Source organism: Phascolarctos cinereus, unplaced genomic scaffold (genome assembly GCF_003287225.1).
Source record: "Phascolarctos cinereus isolate Bilbo 61053 unplaced genomic scaffold, phaCin_HiC Scaffold_4;HRSCAF=312, whole genome shotgun sequence".
Classification (NCBI taxonomy): domain Eukaryota; kingdom Metazoa; phylum Chordata; class Mammalia; order Diprotodontia; family Phascolarctidae; genus Phascolarctos; species Phascolarctos cinereus.
In genome coordinates this window covers 674059776-674073790 of record NW_027555847.1, presented here as the reverse complement: position 1 = coordinate 674073790, position 14015 = coordinate 674059776, and the positions used below count along the sequence as shown (strand labels likewise).

The window sequence follows — 14015 nt, the reverse complement described above, 5'->3', positions numbered from 1 at the left end:
GCAGACTTTTTTAAAAATTAATTTGTTTTTAGTTTTCAACAATCACTTCCATAAGCTTTTGAGTTTTAAATTTTTCTCCCCCTCCCTCCCCACTCCCTCCCCAAGACAGCATGCAATTTGATATGGGCTCTACATATACATTCCTATGAAACACATTTTCACATTAGTCATGTTGTAAGGAAGAATTAGAACCAATAGGAGGAACCATAACAAGGAGGAAACGAAACAAAACAGAAGAAAAAAATAACAAAAAGTATGCTTCAATCTGCATGCAAACTCCGTAGTTCTTTCTCTAGATGTGGGTAGCATTTTCCATCATGAGACCTTTGGAGATGTCTTAGATTCTTGCATTGCTGAGAAGGGCGAAATCTATCAACATTAGTCATCGCACAACGTAGCTGTTACTGTGTACAACGTTCTCCTGGTTCTGCTCACTTCACTCAGCATCGGTCCATATAAGTCTTTCCAGGTTTTTCTGAAGTCTGGCACAATAGTATTCCATTGCATTCATATACCACCCAGCAGGCTTTTTGTTCCTTACTCCCTTGTTCTTCTGACTCTGGGCCCTATGCAGTCTTCTCTTCCCCAAGAGGCTGGCCCCATCCTAGAGCTACCTCTTCTCCTGATAGAAGACTCTATTCCCCAGGTCCTTGGGTAAGGGTTTGTTACAGAGGCAAATGTAAGGCTGGGGCTACTGAGGGACTCACTTAATATAATAATACTCAGCATTTATATAGCAATTTAAGGTTTGCAGAACATTTTGTAATACTAGCCTCTCAACACCCCCCTGGGAGGTGGGTACTCTTCTATCTCCGTTTTACAGGTAAGAGAAATGAAGCAGGCAGAGGTTAAGTGACTTTTCTGGAGCCACATAGCTACCAAGCTTCTGAGGTGGAATTTAAACTCATGTTCCTGATTCCGGGTCCAAAGTTCTACCCGCTGTATCACCTGGTTCCTCCAATCTCTGTGAGCCCATTTCCTCTCTTGTAAAATGGCACAATGAGCTTTATGATTTCACACAGGTTAAGACTGGAATCCAAATCCTATCTTTCTGATACTATAGCATTATAATGTTCTTTCTTGGGGGCAGCTAGGTGACACAGTAGATAGAGTGATGGGCCTAGAGTCAGGAAGATCTGAGTCCAAATCCTGCCTCTAACTCTTATTAGCTGTGTGACCCTGGTCAAGTCCCTTAACCTTGTTTGCCTTAGTTTACTCATCTGTGAAATGAGCTAGAGAAGGAAATGGCAAATCACTCCAGTATCTCTGCCAAGAAAGCCCCAAACTGGGTCGTGAAGAGTCACACACGACTGAACAACAAATTCCATCTTGTAGAAGTTGAGGTTCGTTTCTTTCAAGAGACTCGTTCAAAGTCATGTGGCTAATAAATGCCTATTGGCCACCCAGAGTTGTGAGGAAGGCTGTGTAAACTTTGTAAACCTCGAACCCCACAGAAATGTTATTGTCATCATTCTTTTGTCCATTGTCAGTCATGACAACGATGACAGTATTACCTAGGTCTTCTGTGGCTCTGCTCACCATTCTCCTCTGGACCAGCTGGGCCATCCTATGGCCAAGGAGTTTGGCTAAGTAGATAAAACTCAGAATTAACACAGAATGTTAGAAGAGACCTTGGAGATCAAATATGCCAGGAGTTCTTAATCAAGGGTACATGAACTTTAAAAACAATTTTTTGTTAATAACGGTATTCTCAATACAATTTTTTTTGTAATCCTTCGTGTTTTATTTTATGCCTTTGAAAACATTATTCTGAGAAGGGGTCCATGGGCTTCACCATACTCCCTGCTAAAGGGGTCCATGATCCCCAATCTAGGTGAAAGATGGGAGTAGTCAATGGTGGAGGGGTTGTGGGGAGGTAGGCGTACTGGTACATTGTTAGTGGAGCTATAAATCACTTCCATCATTTTGAAATTATGCAAACAAAGAGGCTAAAGTGTCCATACCCTTTAACCCAGAAATTCCATTGCTGGGCTAATACCCCAAAGAGGCTACAGGTAAGAAGAAAGTGCCCATATACACCTAATTATTTATAGCAGCATTCTTTGTGATAGCAAAGATTGGAAACAAAATAGCCCATCAACTGAGGAGTGGCTAAACAAATTGCGGTACAGGATTGTAATGAAATATTACTATATTGTAAGAAATGAGAAATATGGTAAGTGTAGAGAAACATGGGGAGAGCTACACAAATTGATGCAAAATGAAGTAAGCAGAACCAGGTAAACAAGGCTCACAAGACGACAGCAGTGGAAATGGAAAAGAACAACCCCAGAACAATCAAAAGGGAATGTTGCAAAATTATGAAGAGTGAACCTGGCTGGAAAGAAGGGATGTTGTTGCCCGCAACCAGACTGTCCACCAAACAGAGAGGCGTGAAATAAGACATGAAGTAGGACCAGGAGGAGCAGAAAACTGACTCCGTTTATTCATCTGAGGGTACAGGACATATAGAGGAAATCTAGCCTAACTGCAAAGAGTCCTCCCCGTGAGATACTCCCCAGAACATCTGCTGAGGATGTGACAACATACATTTCCTCGTTATCAGGGTGCCTAGATTGGGTTGTAAATTCCAAGGTTTTCCCAGGTGCCTTGGTGCCACCTGCATAGAGGAGTGAATGTGTAAATCTAAGGTTCAAAGAGTGAGAAGGAATGTTTCAGGAACCTCCTAATCAGGAAGGGATTGGAGAGCCGTACCTCTTAATCATTGAGCCCTTTCGGGTAAAAGCCTGGGCAGAGGTCAAACTCTGCCTTGGATCTTAAACCCTTATCAGACTCTTAAGATCGGCCCTCTACAAGATATGAGAAGACGCTCCAACCCCACCCTTCTGCAGAGGTGGGAGTAGTCAACAGGCATTGTGCGCTGCATAAATTCTTTGGACTTTATCACTGAATCGATCCCTTATACTGATTTTTTTCCTTTTTTTTGTATTTAAAAATATTTATTATATTATAACAAAGTAACTTTGTTATATGGGATGGCTCTTGGGAAGGAAGGGAGAAAGAATATTGGAGGAAATTATGGTGGTTTTTAAAAAAACAAAACACATCAATTAAACTTATTTTTAAATGGAAAAAAAAGGCTCCTTGACCTAGTCAAACCCCCATATTTTACAGATGGGGCAACTGAGGTTCAGAGGAGTAAAATGATGACATGATTCCCCCAGATTCACAGAGGTCATAGGATCATATTTAGAGCCGGCAGAGTCCTTAAGTGTTCTTCTAGGAACACTTCATTTCACAGATGAGAGAAACTGAGGCCCACATAGGAGAAGGGACTTGACTGTACAGTTCACAAAGCCAGGATGTGGACCCAGGTCCTCACCCTCTCAGTGATTCGCTATTTTTTCAACCATTCTGTGCTTTCTCCCCTCTTTGAATGAATGAATGAGAAGCTTCAGCAGGGAGGGATCCCAATCTGTCCCCCCTGACTCTGCTGTGCTCTGTGCAATTGCAGCCTGCTTTACTCCTTAGGCAGAAGGGGAGATCCTGCTACCTCTCCTCGCCCTCGGGGACAAGGATGGCCCAGGCAGCCTGGTGTATAGGGCTGAACACTGGCTCTGCACTCTGACAGCCTGGGCTTCTGTTCCGTACTTAGTGGTGTGACCTCAGGCCAATCTTTTCCTCTCTCTGGGTCCCATTTTCCAGATTTGGAAGTTTGGAAGAGGAAGGTATTGAGCTACAGTTCCAAGGTACCTTCCAGGTGGAAATCCCGTGACCGTTTTCTCCCATGTCCCAATCGTCCCCCACTTCCCTCAATGCCACTGACTCCACAGTCCCACCTGTTTTCCAGGGTCGAAGCAACCTGGGCACCCTGTTTGTGTGGGCCTCGGGCAATGGCGGCCTTCACTTCGACAACTGCAACTGCGATGGCTACACCAATAGCATCCACACACTGTCCGTGGGCAGCACGACCCAGCATGGCCTCGTCCCCTGGTACAGTGAGGCATGCGCCTCCACCCTCACCACCACCTTCAGCAGCGGCCTCAGTAACGACCGGCAGATCGTGAGTGTCGCCCCACCCGTGCCGCTACAACACACACACACACACACACACACATACAAGCACGCACATGCACATGCCATGCACACAGCACACACATGCAACACATATGCCCGCACACTACACACATACACACACCACATACACATGCATGCACACACACGCACACGCACATACACACACACATGCACGTGCGCGCACACACACACACATACACACACGCACGCTCCATGGCAGCTGTTTTGCTCCCCTAGTGGCTGCCCCTACCTGCTTACTTGCCCGGCCCCAGGCCTCCCCAGCCTGGGGATCTGTGGTTGGTGGCACAGCTTTCCTCTCCACCCTCCACCTCCAACCACCTTTTTCCAGGTGACCACAGACCTGCACCATAAATGCACAGATAAGCACACAGGAACGTCAGCCTCCGCCCCACTGGCTGCTGGCATGATTGCCCTTGCCCTGGAGGCCAAGTAGGTGAATCCTGGCTGGGTCAGTACTTCATCACCTCCACCTCTTTCCCTAAAGGGCCTTTCCTTCACAGGGGGCATTAGTGAAGTTACTGCCCCTTCCTGGGTTTCAGTTTCCTCATCTGTAAAGTGGGAGGGTTGGACCAAATGATCTGTAAAGCCTTTTACCACCAACATTCTGTATTTTTCCAGCCCTGACATTCTATGTTTTAAGATCCCTACTAGTTCTGACATATGTGCTCTAAGATCCCTTCCCAGCCCTGACGTCCTGGGTTCTAAGGGCCCTCCCACCTGTGATATCGCATGTTATTTGAGTTTCTTCCTCCAGTTTAGCCCTGTCTCTTGTCCCTCCTACCCCTGTCTCCTTTCAGAACCTCAGTTTTTCCCTTTCCTTTCCCCCATGCCTGACCTTGTCCTCTCATCCATAGCCCTTTCCTTACCTGGAGGGACATGCAACATCTAGTGGTGAGGGCTTCCAAGCCAGCCCAACTGCAGGCTGAGGACTGGGCCACCAACGGAGTGGGACGCAGAGGTGAGGGGTTGGGGGAGGGGCCCCGGAGGGCCTGCCCTGGATCCCAGGGCCAAGAAACAGATTGTCCCTCGCCTGTCTCCCCACAGTAAGCCACCACTATGGCTATGGGCTGCTGGATGGTGGGCTGCTGGTGGATTTGGCCAAGAAGTGGACTATGACCCAACCCCAGCTGATATGTTCCATCAAGATCGTCAGCACTCCCACGTGAGGCCCCCCTCCCCGGCTTTCCCACCCCCCCTCCCTGACATGCACCCCTAGCCCCTGTGCTTTATATAACGACTGTTTAGAGCTGGAAGGGGTCCAAGACCCTCATTCTGTAGATGAAGAAACTAAAGCTCAGAATAGGGCCGGATTGTTCAAGGTTACACAGCTAGGAGAGAGAGCAGGTTTGAGACTCAAACCCGTGTCGTCAGACTCAGCATCTCTACGCTTTCCATTGTGCTGTGCTGAGCGTAGTAAAGGGTGGTAGGAGTCTGTGGCCTTTGCTGCCTTCTTCCCATCTCTCCCCTTGCCCTGTGGTCCTGTGACCCTCCTGACCCCCTAAATGACTATTCCTCCCATTTGCTGTCCTCGTCTGGCTCCCTTCTCATGCTTTTCATTATCTTCCCCTAAGCCTGCCTTTCTTTCTTTCTTTCTTTCTTTCTTTCTTTCTTTTTCTTTCTTTCTTTCTTTCTTTCTTTCTTTCTTTCTTTCTTTCCTTCCTTCCTTCCTTCCTTCCTTCCTTCCTTCCTTCCTTCCTTCCTTCCTTCCTTCCTTCCTTCCTTCCTTCCTTCCTTCCTTCCTTCCCTCCCTCCCTCCTTTCTTTCCAGGGCCAGTGCCCCCAGGCCTTTCTTGTTCATCCTGTTAAAACACAAATCTAGTGTAAGAAGCATGGTGGAAAGAGTTTGGGAGTCAAGAGGCCTAGGTTCTACCACTGACTTGCTATATTAGCTTGGTGGTGCTAAGGTTGGAATAGATAGGTTTTAAAGATTCTCCCCTTCCACCTCTAACATTATCTCTTCTAAAGCCCCTCCTAGTTTTCACATTCTGTGTTCTAGAGGCCCTTTAGGCTCTGACACTTTGTGTTCTAAGCTCCCTCTCCCAGCTCTGACACTTTGTGTTCTAAGATCCCTCTCCTAGCCCTGACATTCTGTGTTCTAAGGACCCACCTAACTCTGACATTCTCTGAGTCTCTCAATGCCTGCCCTGGGTCCCGGTCACTTTCCTGCATGCTCCCCTGCTTCTGGCCCCACCCCAGGGTGAAGAGGGTCTCAGCTCCATATGACCCCTGCATTCTCATCCCCAACTCCATCTCTGGGCAGTCCCATTGAGCCGAAGATGCACATTAGCCGAAATGTGTCAGCCTGCCAAGGGGAAGAACTTCACATCCGCTCCCTGGAGCATGTCCAGGTACAGCTGTCACTCACCTACAGTCGCCGAGGTGACCTGGAGATAACGCTCACCAGCCCCATGGGCACACATTCCACCCTGGTGGCAGTCAGGTCAGCTCAGTCTCAGTTTAATTCAATTCCCATTCATCGTCCTTGTGCAGGGGATACAACAATAAATAGGACAGAGGTCCTGCCCTCAAGGAGCTGAGGCTCTAACAGGGGTTAAAGGTGGGGATGGGGTTAGGACGAGGTCAAATACAACACTGACTTAAGGGAGATCAACGCAAAGGGGGAGATCTGGCTTTGAAAAGTTGGAGGACCTAGAAAGTAATGTGTCTACATGAGACAACTGACTAACGAACTTCATAAAAGACAATGTACAGAAAATGAGAGGAAGGACAAATAACTGATGAGTTCAACCCACTTGGCCCAAGTCAACTGTGACCTTGGCAGGGAACTGAGCCAGCCGGCAGATTGGATTGTGTAGCCACTGCTAGGGACCTTGGACAGATTATGGAGAATGGGAGAGGTGTTCAAGGACCAGAGAAAGGCAAATGTTGTCCTGATTTCTAAAAAGAGGGAGAGGAGAATATGATCTTTAACTGCATTGAGAGGCACAGCAAATAGGAATAAGGAGGTGTGATACAGAATCTGACCTACAGCGGGTTGCTCTGAGCAGACCCTATCTGGAGGCTGATTCAGTTCCAATCTCCTTTGTACGAGTTCTTTAAGTAAAAAGCTGGGTGACCTGTCAAGAAGCATTTATTAAGTGCCTACCAGGCATTGGAAATGCAAAGACAAAAACAATGTACAAAGGGAATGTAAGGAACTTACATTCTATTGAGGGAGATAACAGTATCTTCAATCCCAGTCAAGCTAGCATTTCTATAGCACATGAAGGTTTGCAAAGTGCTTTACAAATATGATTTCATTTTATCCTGACATAACCTTGAGGACATATATATTAAATATGAACATATACAAAGTAAAAAACGAGGCAATTTCAAGGTGGGAGAGAGGCACTTGGGGCTGGTGGGGAGTGGGGGTGGGAGAAAGGATCAGGAAGAACCTGTCGTGGGTGGTGGCCCTGGGGGTGAGCTCTGAGGGTATTAGACATTCTAAGAGGAGAAGGGAACACATTCCAGACACAAAGGGACAGCTTGAAACAAGGGCATAGAGAAAGGACATGAAATATCGCATACAGGGAGTGGTGAGCAGGCAAGTCTGGCTAGAATACAGACTGGATTGGGTCAAAGGGAGGGATGTAACATAAATCTGGAAAGACTGGCTGAAGCCACATCGAGAAGGGCTCTAAGGACCAACCCTAGGGGTTGGTACTTTACCCTAGGGAAACTACTGGAGATTTTTCAGCAGGCAATGACTGGGTCAGAGCTATGCTTCAGGAAGATTATTCTGGCAATTTTGTAGAGAATGGAATGGAAAGGAAACAGGCTGAGAGATTTAGTAACTTTGTCCAGAGTCACATGGTGAGGCAGAATTTGAACTCCATTCTTTCTGATTCCAAGTCTGTGCCCTTAGCCACAGAGGCACATAGTGGCCTCTTTCAACTCTGAAATTCTGTGATTCTGTGGCTGTGGCACCTGAAGGAATCAGGGATGCTTCCTGGCAGACACCACACCTGACTTAGTCCTTGAAGGAAGGGAGGCCCTTCAGCAGATGGAGATGGGGATGGAGGGGAGGGAGCCCTTCAAGGGGAGATATAGGGAAGAGAATGGAGAAGGGAGGGCCTGGTCGAATTTGATGGGCCTGTAGAGTACAGGAAGGGGAGGAGATGAGACCAGGGAGGCTGGAGCCAGATGGGGAAGGGCCTTGAATGCTAGGATCAGGAATTTATACTTGAACTGGCAGCAGTGTGGAACTAACAGTTTTGGGGGTTTTGTGTGTTTTTTGAAACAAGTAACAGGATAAGTAAGAGTCATGCATCAGGAAGATTCTTTAGGCAGCCTGTGGAGATGGAGAGATTCTAGAAGCAGTTCAAACTGCTCTCCACCAGTTATCTTAAAATAGTTCAGGCAAGATGATAAGGGCCTGACTGCAGTTTAGAACTTCCCTGGTCCCCTCCCTTCTCCCCACACTGCCCAGACCTCTTCCTGGTAATAATAGCATTTGTATAGTGTTTTAAAGTTTACAAAGGGTTTTATAAATGTTGCTTCATCTTTACAACAACCCTGGGAGGTAGGCGCTGTTACTGTCTCCATTTTACAGATGAGGAAACTGAGGCTGAGGTTAAATGACTTGCCCAGGGTCACATAGCTAACAAGTGTCTGAGACCAGATTTGAACTGGAGTCCTTCCTGACTCCAAGGCCAAAGCTCTATCCATTTGGCCACCCTGCTGTCCTCCAACCTTGGTGTTCTCCACATCTGCTCTCCCCAAAGCAGCTCATTCTCCCTCCTTCAGGCCCTATGACACCAGCAGCCGGGGTTATAAGAATTGGGTCTTCATGTCCACACACTTCTGGGATGAGAACCCACAGGGCATCTGGACCCTGGAACTGGAGAACAAAGGCTATTATTATAACTTTGGTGAGGCCTGGGGAGAGAGGGGAGGTGGGACGGGAGGGGATGGCTTTCTAGAACCTCTCCAGGTTCTGCCCTTGAGGCTTGGGTTTCCTCCTGCTCTTAGCGAAGATACTCCCACCCCTAGTCTCCCCACTATAATCATTATCCTCTCCGCCTCCCCTCACCCCATTCCCCACCTCACACTGCCCAGGGACCCTTCAGAGCTATACTCTGATTCTGTATGGGACTGAGGAGGACATGTTGGCCCGGAAACTGAGCACGCAGGTTACCAGTGAATGCTTGCGCCTCAACACCAAGGGGCTGTGCCAAGGTAAGTGACAGGCCCTGGTACCTGGACACCTCAGACCATGGGGGAGATTTTGGGAACAGGGGCGGCTATGGCCCAGTCTAGTGGATTGGAGAGGGCACTGGGTATAAAGTCAGGAAGACCTGGTACTAGCTGCATGACCTTGGGCAAATCATTTAATCTTTCTGTGCCTCAGCCTGAGGAGGGAGGGGTGGGTGCACTTAATAACAGACCTTTAGAGTCCCTTCTAGCTATAAATCTGTGATCCTGTGATTCTATGACCCAGCCTCCCTGAATAATATAGCAAACATCACTAGATCCCTCAAATCTATCCCTGTGGCTGCCTCATTCATCTTACTGTTAGTGTGTTTGGTTGTATTATCTCTCTGCGTTCCACTTTTCCTGCAGAGTGCATCAGCCCCTACTACATCCTGGGCCATATCTGCCTCTCCTATTGCCCTCCTCGATATTTCAACTGGACTCGCAGGGGCTGGACCTCGGAAGCTGGACCTGCCTCCAAGGTCCGGATCTGTGCCAGCTGCCACCCTTCCTGCTATACATGTCAAGGCCATTCGGCCCATGCCTGTACAGCCTGCCCACCCCACTACATCTTGGACAAGCGGACTCATTCCTGCTCCCCACCCCCAATCACCCCCTCGCTACGTCTGTCACTGTCCCAGCTCACCAGCTCTTTACCCCCCGGCGCAGCCAGAGCAGCTGAAGAAGAAGACGCTGGTGATCCTGGCCACGGCCTGTGGTATTCCCCTTTTCTTCTGCACTCTCTACTTCAGCTGTCAGCTGCTGTGGATGAGCCTAGGCAGCCGTCACCAGGCCGGGGCTGGCCCTGGGCCCAGCCCAGCCTACCTGCCCTCCCGGACGACTAGCCCTGGCATGGCCGCAGCTTCCAACTCAGCCTCAGACCTAGACAGTGACGGCTCCTCCCCTGGCTAGACCTCTCAGCTGCGGCTAGACCTCTCCGCTGCGGCCGGAGCACAGATTGTCTGGGTGGGGGTAGGGGGGCCTCCACGTGCTATCCCCTGTGCCCTAGTACCTGGATTTTCTGGGCCGATGAACCTGCTGAGCTTCTTCTGCCTGGACTCCAGTTCCCCTTCCCCTGGTATTTGGGAGCCAAGGTGGAACTGTCCCTTGGCTTGAGTTCTCTTTCCCTGGTCTTGCAGAGTAGAAGGGAGGGGGACTCATAGGGATTAAGGCACCTGGGCCCAGTTTGAGGGCTGGCTTCCTGTTTGCTAATAAAGATTAATACAAAGCTTGTCGTCTTTCTTCCTTTTGAGGGGGGAGGGTGACTGTGTGTGTTGGGCCTGGGGTTGTCACTGGGTCTACAGATGAAGGCTTCAAGGGCCCAAATGGGGAAAAAAAGCATATGCCTGCCATCAGCAGCAAAGCTCAGATTTATGACATCCTGGCCACTGGCATTTTTAAAAATTCTTTTAGAACTTCAGTGTTGGAGCCAGAGAGGTAATGATATTCAGATCTTGAGTACTTTCAGGGTTACAAAGCACTTTTTTAAAAAATTGATTTTTATGGAGATCTTTTGTTTTTTACATCACCTACTTCCTCAATGTATCCCTTCCTGGTACCCAGCAATCCCTCATGACAAAGAACAAAAAAAGAGGAGAAAAAAATAATTCAGCGAAATTAACCCACATATTGGGGAGGGAGGGTGAGAACATATGCAGTGTCTACACCTGCAATCCCCTACTCTTACAAAGAAGCAAAGGAGGCAACTTCTCATAGCTCTCCTTTGCGGCAAGCTTGGCCATTAGGGCTTTGAAGCTCAGTTTTGTTCATCTCATTGTTCTTTTCATTTGCCTTGTGGTAGTTACTGGGTATGTTATTTTCCTGGCTTTGCTTGCTTCACTCTGCATCATTTAAATCTTCCATGCTTCTCTCTTCATCATTTATCATTTATTACAGCACAGTAATATTCAAATACATTCGTGTACCATAACTTATTTGGTCATTCCCTAATCTACTGGCATCTACTTTGCTTCCGGTTTTTTGTTACTATGAAAAAAAAGCTGCTCTCCTTTGCTGTGTAGATGGTTCTTTTTGTCATTTTTCTCACTCCGTTCAGTTCTGAATGCCATATTTAGGAAGGACATTGACAAACCGGACAGCAGCCAGAGGAAGGTGCTGTAGGGATTGTAGATGCTGTGTGCCTCATAATGGAATCTCTGGGTCAGAGGGTATGGACATTTTAATCACTTTCTTCCCACAATGCTAAATCACTTTCCAGAATGGTTGACCAATTCATGGCTACCCCACCTGAGCGTTAGTGTACCTGTCTTTCCAAAATCTCTCCAATGTGGACTTCCCATCTGTTATCTTATCAGGCGCTTTCAGTTCAAAAAATAATAGCTAACATTGGTATAGTCCGTTAACGTTCACAAAGCTCTTTACATATATTATCACATTTTATAATATATTGATATTTATTAAGAGTCTGCTATGGGGGCAGCTAGGTGGCACAGTGGATGGAGCACTGGCCCTGGGGTCAGGAGGACCTGAGTTTAAATCTGAACTCAGGGAAGTAATTTAACCCCAACTGCCTCCAAAAAAAAAAAGTCTCCTCTGTACAAGGCACAAGTACCCAATTGCAAGCCTAGTGCCATCTGGACAGTTCCCCAAACACCAGACTGGGAGCCATCCAGCCTCTCCACACTGACTAGATCAATCTTGGATAAACTTAGATAAATCACTTCCCTCTAGGACTCACTTTTGCTATCTCCAAGGTGCCTTTCCAGTTCTAAATCCTATGGTCCTATGATTGGTTCTCATTTGATCCTACCTGGGAGGGAGGGAGTTCCTGTAGGTACAATTATCCCCATTTTACAGCTAAGCTCCAAAGAGAGGCAAGTGATTAGCCAAAGGTCATACACGGAGCCAGTGGATAAGCCGAGGACTGAGAACCCAGGTGTCGTGACTCCAACCTGTGCCTTTGCTACTAGTCTGTGGAGGCCACAATGCTGCCAGTGAAAAGAGTCTGTGGGTAAGGCTGGGCCCACAGAACGAAAGGAAGACATAAGCATTTAATAAGTATCTATGTGCCAGGCACCATGCTAAGTGCTTTACAAGTATTATCTAAAAATAAAAACACACAAATATTATCTCATTTGATCCTCTCAACAACCCTGGGAGATAGGTGTTATGACCCCCATTTTACAGTTGAGGAAACTGAGACAGAAGCTAAGTGATTTGCCCAAGGTCACATGGCTGGTGTGTGGGGTCAAATTTTAACTGGGGTCTTCCTGACTCCAGGCCCTGTGCCCTCTCTACCGCATCACCTAACTGCCTCTGTGTGCCTTGAAGCAGTGGGTTCAGGAATACACAGAACAGGATTGCTCCTATTTTGTCAAATACTAAAGAAACATTCATGAAAATTTTTGAATTCCTAATTCTATATATTTATGAGAAGTTTTGCTTATGATTTTTTTCTTAATTACATATAAATTTTTTTAACATTTGCTTTTTTAAAAATGTTGAATTCCAAATTTTCTCTCCCTTCCTCCCTCCCTCTCTCTCTCTTCCCCCCTCCTTGAGAAGGCAATCAATTTGATATAGATTATACATGTGCAGCCATGGAAAACATTTCCATATTAACTATGTTACAAAAGAAAATGTAGACCCCCCCTTAAAAAAACAAGAAAAATGAAATTTTTAAAAAAGTATGCTTCAGTCTGCATTCAGACTCCATCAGTTCTTTCTCTCTGCTATGTGGATAGCACTTTTTATTATAAGTCCTTCGAAACTGTCTTGCATCACTGTATTGCTAAGAATAGCTATGTCAACACAATGGATCGTGGTTGTTGTTTGTCCTTTGTTTTTGAAGAGGACCAGTGATATCATGGGTGATGTCCTGACTTACCGATAAATTGGATTTAAGTGAGGCACAAAGTCATCAGCTTCACTTTCTCTTTCAGATTCATGGAAGTCAAGTGGCAAGACAAAAATCAAGATGGCTGCCGATGGCCTGGGATACAGTGGATGACCTTGGCATCTTAGATGTCTGACCAAGCTCTTAGTGCTCCACAGTGCTTGCTTTAGCCGCTTGGAACAAATTGTTCTCATGCATCCATCATCAGGGACAGTCTTCACGTGCCTGGGGCAGACATCCCACTAACTCATTGATAGGTTTAAGGCCCAGCAGTTACCCTCAGCCTGGTTTAGCTTGTCTGCCTGAACAGTTTATGTAGGTGTAGCCACTGTGCATGCTACAGGTGAGAGTTGAGAGCCAGGTAGACACCAAAGGTATATGAATAGCCCTGAAAAGGGCTCGGCAAGTCTTTCTACCAGAGGTGCTAGTCCTTGAATACTCCAAACACTCCTGATCATTGTACAATATTGCTTTTAAAATGCATAATGTTCTACTGGTTCTGCTTATTTCACTTTGCATCAGTTCATATAAGTCTTCCCAAGTTTTTCTAAGAGTATCCTGCTCACTCTTTCTCCAGCTACATGTAAAGACAATTTTTAAGATTTGTTTCAAAAATTTTTTGAGCTCCAAATTTTCTCTCTCCCTCCTTCTCTGAGATAGTAGACAATTTGACAAATGCTACACATGTTCAATCCTGCAAAACATATTACCATATCAGTCATGTTGGAAAGAAGACACAGACCCAAAAGGAAAAAAAATGAAAAAAAATACAGAAAGTGAAAAACAGTACACTTTGATCTGCATTCAGACTTGATCAGTTCATTGTGGAGAATTGTCTTAGATCAATGTATTGCTGTCATTCACAATTGATCATTATACAGTATTGTTATTATTATGTACCATGT

The 14015-nt window shown here is 46.6% G+C and overlaps 1 protein-coding gene across 1 annotated transcript in view; it reads left to right on the top strand.

Annotated features, from left to right (window-relative positions):
- Positions 1 to 10176, top strand: part of PCSK4 (proprotein convertase subtilisin/kexin type 4) — a 34965-nt gene extending 24789 nt beyond the window's left edge. The window contains 9 exon segments of the mRNA XM_021008956.2: positions 3812 to 4024; positions 4388 to 4488; positions 4914 to 5017; positions 5104 to 5221; positions 6319 to 6498; positions 8808 to 8932; positions 9120 to 9239; positions 9624 to 9910; positions 9912 to 10176. Coding sequence (XP_020864615.2) covers positions 3812 to 4024; positions 4388 to 4488; positions 4914 to 5017; positions 5104 to 5221; positions 6319 to 6498; positions 8808 to 8932; positions 9120 to 9239; positions 9624 to 9910; positions 9912 to 10166 — 1503 coding nt within the window. The 3' untranslated portion in view covers positions 10167 to 10176.
- Positions 10177 to 14015: the final 3839 nt, after the last annotated feature.